We start from the raw sequence: 6,691 nt of genomic DNA, 5'->3' as shown, positions 1-6,691 counted from the left end.
CGTGGAACACATTATGAACTCCCGCCAGATTCGGCGGCAATGCAACTCTGTATGTGAGTGTCCCAACTCTCTCTAGGATCTCGAACGGTCCGATGAATCTACGGTTGAGCTTGCCCTTCTTCCAAATTTCATAGCACCCTTCATCGGTGCGACTTTCACAAAACCGTGATCCCCTACTGTGAACTCAAGATCTCGGCGCCTCTGATCAGCATAAATTTTCTGGCGTCTGGAGCGGTCCTCATCATGTCCTGAATTTTGACCACTAACTCTGCGGTCTGCCTGAAAATGTCCGGACCTAACTCTGCTCTCTCTCCTACCTCATACTAATATACAAGCAACCTACACTTCCTCTCATACAGTGCCTCGTATGGAGCTATACCGATCGAAGCCTGATAACTGTTTTTGTATGTGAACTCCACGAGAGGTAACTTCAGCTACCAGTTGCCCTGGAAGTCGATCATACAAGCTCGGAGTAGGTCCTCCAATTGTCCCTAGTCCTATCATACGATCAGTACGTGGGCTGAACGACATGCTAATGGTTTTGGAGTATGACCCTCCATACCTGTGGGCCCAAGATTTACACATGTTCCGAAGTTCTTGGGCAATGATCTCTATGTGAGGACACAGACAAGGTCCCTTATTCACTAAGTCTTCTTATGATGCTCGGGCTAAGCAGGGAACTCGGGCTTGTTCGTGGTCAGCTTCTCGTGTTATTGGAAACCCGAGGATGGTCTACAAAAGAGCACTTCATTTACCTTGGCTGGTTCTTAACCCGTGTTCCATTATCATTCCGATCTATCCTCTTGCCCGAATCCTAAGACGTCCCGAGCTCTTCCTGGGGTATTAATTATGTTACACATGTAACACGATTTAATATTGAAAAATAAAATTATTTGACAACACGTGAAGCTTTACTTGTTTTCCTGCGTAAAACTTGTAAACCGTATTGAAAGAATTATGTGACCCTAACATTAAAAATATACATCCACTGCAATTAAATCTTAGAAAATGTCGAATAATTTGATCTTAATCAAGTTCTAATTTCTCGTAAATAGATGTACCCTTTGGATGGTGGCCGAAAGATGTGAAAAACAGGCGTTAGATTTGTTGTCCTCGCAATAACATAACGTATATTTTAGCATTCACCCACACTGATTTGAACACCGATATGGATGCTCTAATGAAACATTAGCCTAACTCGAAAAACTTCAATACCAATTTCTTATACTTGTAATAAGTAAAATGTTGCTTATATTTTAATCTTCTTTATCGAAAAGTTAATCTCAAAGAGAAAAAAGACACGATAAGTATTAAAGTGGCATGGAACAGAAAATTGCAAATTCAAGGCATTATTTATCAGATAAACCATGTTATACACATACCGAAAAACGTTTGCTATTATTTACTAACAACAAACAGATGTGAACTTGGATTCCACCATATAAAGGATTAGATATTTCAGAGCATTTTTATGCAATCAGAGGTAAATAAATGATATGAAAATAAGGAAGCAAGGATGAAAGCTCTCTCCACCATGAAGGACTTCTTCATTCGCCAACAAAATCAGGAACTAAGATTTCATCTGCAATGCAAAATCGAACCAAGCAGTTATTACTCAATCAAAATATAGGATAATTAAACTGAAACTGTCCTGTAAAACCAGGCTAGCATCTTCTGTTTTTTGACATTTACCCATGCATTACAACTTAAAGCCAGAATTTAGTTAGCTCCACCGTAAAGTAAGTTTTGTTATTGGTAAAATTGCAAGAGATGAATCCGGAGATTTTCTCTGCATCATAGAACAATTAGAGGGAGGAGGAAACAAAAGCTAGACGTACAATCATGCCAAATTTACAAGCATGCCAACTCAAAGGAACGAGTATAAACATACCAACCCGATATTTGAATTCATCAATGTACGTAAAACATATAAGATCACTCACACGAATGAATGATCAAACTATCATTGGGACATGATTAGCCAAAGGTACTTCAACGTAAGCAAATTATTGAGCACCAACAACCAAACAGACTAGATCATTTTTAAAGAGTATCTATCAACTTGAAATAAGTCCTATATGGAAGTTTGAACAATATAATTTGGTAAAATTTTCTGGCAAATCAGATAACACGGTTACTACAAGGTTCCTGCCAAATTTTAAAAGATGATTAACACAATCATCAAATAAATATGAATGCAACATTATAACTAAAAATGTTTAGCCATAAATCTTAATGAAAGTAATCTAGAATCGCCGGAATCTTAATGAAACTTAAATAACAATATATAGACATGGTTTGCACACTAAGGACCTAGGCGATGAGTCCATGATCAAAAAATCAATTCCCCAAAGCACCCTCAACTCTAAAAATATGACATGGCTAATAAGAGAATCAAATGGCAAAGAATTAACTGCACCACAGTTTGAAGGCCCAAGCTTCCCATGAATATTGCTGTGACTCCATTTTTTTCACACACAATTGTCAGTGCGTTCGGGGCAAAGAATAAACTTGAAAATTGTGAAGAAAAAAAATCATGGATTGGCATCGGGAGGAAAAAGAAAAACCAATAAGTAACAGAAATTGTTACATAATCTCAAAATATCTCTCGCTGCTGATGGTATATGCATAAACTCTTATCATTCCATCCACATAAAGAGCCCAATATAACAATTTAAATTTCATTACCAAAAAAGAAGTATAAACAACTAATGATGAGCAACTATATATATAGATGAGATGTTCAAGGTAATCGAAACCAGAAAATTGCTGCTTGATTTCAAAATGTATGAATGTCCCAAAAATCTTTCGTAATATTAATAACAGTTACCCTGGACCTAAACAAACCTAATATAAAACACAACAAAAAATCTATATTAAAACATAAAAGGTGATATGCTGATCTATTTTGTGGCCAAAACCAACTCAACTATGACTCTTAGATCCATAATAGACAAACAGAAATGGACTAAATACATAGAACTTTAACCACGCAACAATGAAGTTAAAATCATATAACTTTTACACGATACCATGGAGAAATTGAAATCAACCCAGTCAATTCAAGAAACACAAACAAGTTAGACATAGATATAAACTTCACACCATCAGTCCCAAGGTTTATAACCAGGAAAAAAATATTTACTTCTTCATGTGCCTCTGAGCAAACGGAGAATTCTTCTTGTCCTCCTCTAAAAACAAGCCAAAATATTCAATAAGATAAGGAAGATACCACGTTTTATGACAAAGAAAAATTGAAAAAATTCGGAGAAAATAACGAACCCGTGAGGCTGAGGGAGAACTTAGTGATCATGGTACCCGTAATGGCAAAACCCACCAGAAATGGCCAGTTTCGATTCCATTCCCTCTTGAAGAACACTGGCCATGGATCGAATTTCCTCATTTCATCAAATCTGTGCAGGCAAGGGATTGAGAGAACAAAAAATGTGAATCTCGTTTGTAAAGGGGCAGAAGTTGGGCCTTGTTTAATAACTGGGCTTTGATGCTTATGTTGACGTGGGCTTACTAAAGGTGGGCCCAGTTAAAGTACTCTATTGGTTTGTAGCTTATGATGCATGAGCAACTCTATATAAGGGATATTTATCTTTTCTGAAATTTTTTTTAAACAATACTGACGATGGGTTATGGCCCAACTCTTTTATCTATTTGGATCTAGTACCAATTAGAATGGTCTGGCCCATCTCTATATAATTAAGCTCTAATGGGCTTTCTATATAATTTATTTTGAAGCCCAATAAGTGATGGACACACATAAAGTTTTAGGCCCACGAGCCTCTTAAAACACCTGCAAATGCCGAGCACCCTCATATTTTCAAAGTAGGTTTTAAAAACTTTGTGCAGTCTCTTTGCTTTCTTTAAAGCTTCTTTGGATAATAACTGATTTGAGTTTCGTAGTTTCTTCAGTGAGTATGAGGTAGGTAACAACCCATGTAAGGCCCGAGAATTCTATCTTGTTAATATGAAATGATTTGGGGATAATTAATGAGATTATAGACGGGAAAGATTAGACCGAAAAGACGGGGGAATATGTGCGAGGGCAGAATACCTCGTGCATATGCGCGACAAGGAGCCGCGCATATGCGCGTGATTGGCAGAAGACCTCGCGCATATGCGCGAGAAGTGGTCGCGCATATGCGCGAGCTGTGCATAAGATGAGTGACAAGTCCAGAGAGTTAGGCGTACATGTGCGGAGTGGAGGTGCGCATATGCCCGAATGTTGAATGCCGAGACAGTAGGTCTCGCGCATATGCACGAGCGGTCCAGTAGCAAAACATCCGGACAGAACTTCCGCGCATATGCGCGGGCCTTGGGCGCGCATATGCGCGCGGCATGCGAAATATAAAAGCGACGGGTGGTTCATCGTGCAACTTGCTATATATATATATATAATATATATATATATATATATATAATATATATATATATATATATAATATATATATATATATAAGTCGATTTTCTCTTCAGAAATTGGAAGAAGCACCGAGAGGCTTTGTCAAAATTCTGATGCCTTTTATTTTATACTTTGATTCGTGAAAATCCTCTCGTCTGATTTGAAATCCGAGTACAGCACCAAGTTCCTAGCGACGACTGCTACAATAGGACGTAAGTTTTATTGAATTCTGATATCGTTTGAAATTATGATATTGGGGGAATTATGATTTGACTGATATATTGTATCCTGGATATACTGCTCAGTATATAATTGAAGTCAGATCGAAGAACATACTGTTTATGTAATTTTTATGATTTTCTGAAATGATATGACTGAGATTATACAGATTTGAGATTATGATCTGTTATTGCTGAGATTATGAGTTGTATCGATATCGATTATGTCTCGTGATATTATATCTGTGATATTGAAATTGACGAGATTATCGAGATTGTATTACTATGCCGTTGAAACATCAGTAGATTGGTATCGATCAGATTCAATATTGATTATAATTGTATCGTTCTATCGTGATATTGATCAGAATAGGTTCTGAGTTGAGTATCAATAAGAACAGGTCTTGATTTGAGTTATACATTGATACATTGTATTGATATTGTTGTTGCCAGATTGATATTAATAGGCAGTGAGTTCGAGACTTCGACAGAGTTCGATCAACAGAACGGAACGAAAGGTATAAATTGATGTTGATGCGGGATTGCACAACTCGAGTTGGATTCGACTTGAGTTTCCCAAAATCACATACTTTATGTTATTGCATCGTTATTTGCAATTGAATGTGATTGATATCTTTGGTCTATGGATTTATAGACAATGTATGTATTGAGTCATAGGCGGATGTGCCTAGTCGTATACATTTGATCTCGTGACAGATGTGCCTGATTATGATGGAATCGTCACGGGCCCATTGCACATTGTCACCAATGTTTGGCTATATCGAAGTGGATAGAATTGGAGTTTCTTCTATTACTGATTTTCGATATAGATGCCAGGGTCGATAGGCCCAAGTCTGTGGCTAATTAGCCAAGACACCGGATGTTTGGCTATATCGAAGTGGATAGAATCGGAGTTTCTTCTATTACTGGTGTTCGATATGGAAAGAGCCAAAGTCCGTGAATAAGAACGTGCCACCACCCCTGATCGGGAGTGTAGGTGGGGGTATGTTCTTATTCAGATCGGGATCCCTAGATTAGGATGAGTCGAGTCAGAGTCCAGGAGTCACGGAGTGTGATTCAAAGTCTGTGTTGATTCATGTGTCGGAGTTGGTACATGTTATGTTCAGAGTTAGTATTATTTCATGTTTCTGACTTTGATACATGTTATGATTGTCTGTTCATGCTTTTATGCTTGTTTATATGGAATGCATGTATACATGATTTATACTGAGAATATAATTCTCACCAGAGTTATCTGGCTGTTGTCGCGTTTGTATGTGTGCATGGCAACAGGTGGGACAGGATCGGATCAGGGTCAAAGAGATGGAGAGAGAGATCATGATTAGAGTGGAGACTATAGACTTGGACTAAAGATAGAGTTGAACACTTGACATGTATTTTTCAAACCTTAGTTTTAAATGAATGTAATATATCTCGTACAGAGTTTGTACTTTTATACTGATATGTATATATTAGATCAATTCCATTACGTTCCGCACATTAAAAAAAATTTAGACCATGTTTACTATAATGAATTAAATTGTCCCAATGATGATTAGGATTATGATTAGCGTCTGGGTCCCCACAACAGGTGGTATCAGAGCGATAGATCCATTAGATTGAGACTAAGATAGAGGCTAGTGAGCGGGGTAGAATGAATTTTCTTTCCTTGCATGTGATTGCTAGCATGATTTACTTATTTGTTGATACACGTTACTTGATTTATCTAATTTGTTATAGTAATATGTATTATTGAGGTTGAATCAGAACCGATTCTTGATCAGCTGTAAGATGATCAGAGGAGGACTGAAACTTGAAACTGGTTGTGGTATCTGGTTACTAACCCTTATGATAATCAGATTAGCTCCTCGAAGAATCCCAAAATCAGGGAAGTATCTTGATTGATCCGATGGATGTGTCAGAAACTCCGATGGAAATACAGTTGAGTTGGTTCCAGTCATTCCAACCGCCGATTCTGAAGGGTACTGAGACGATTGTTGATTGTGAGAATTGGCTGGATGATATAGAGATACTGTTTGATTCACTTGAGTACCCAGAT

The 6,691-nt window shown here is 37.6% G+C and overlaps 1 protein-coding gene across 2 annotated transcripts; it reads right to left on the bottom strand.

Moving 5' to 3' along the window:
- Positions 1-1,323: 1,323 nt before the first annotated feature.
- LOC140840451 (ATP synthase small subunit 6, mitochondrial-like) lies at positions 1,324-3,442 on the bottom strand. Of its 2 annotated transcripts, XR_012119991.1 has the most exons (4): positions 3,283-3,442; positions 3,146-3,191; positions 1,693-1,789; positions 1,324-1,582 (listed from the first exon to the last, which is right to left on the bottom strand). XR_012119991.1 is itself a non-coding variant. In XM_073207640.1 (3 exons), exons 1-3 carry the CDS (start codon positions 3,401-3,403, stop codon positions 1,579-1,581), a joined length of 171 nt encoding a protein of 56 aa, XP_073063741.1. In that variant the 5' UTR covers positions 3,404-3,442; the 3' UTR covers positions 1,324-1,578. The 2 variants fall into 2 exon arrangements, 1 of the variants encoding a protein (XP_073063741.1); XM_073207640.1 differs by lacking the exon at positions 1,693-1,789.
- Between the last annotated feature and the right edge of the window lie 3,249 nt (positions 3,443-6,691).

This window comes from Primulina eburnea, chromosome 9 (genome assembly GCF_022965805.1).
Source record: "Primulina eburnea isolate SZY01 chromosome 9, ASM2296580v1, whole genome shotgun sequence".
Taxonomy (NCBI): domain Eukaryota; kingdom Viridiplantae; phylum Streptophyta; class Magnoliopsida; order Lamiales; family Gesneriaceae; genus Primulina; species Primulina eburnea.
Note: the sequence above shows the minus strand (reverse complement) of the source record. Positions and strands in the feature narration are given on the sequence as shown.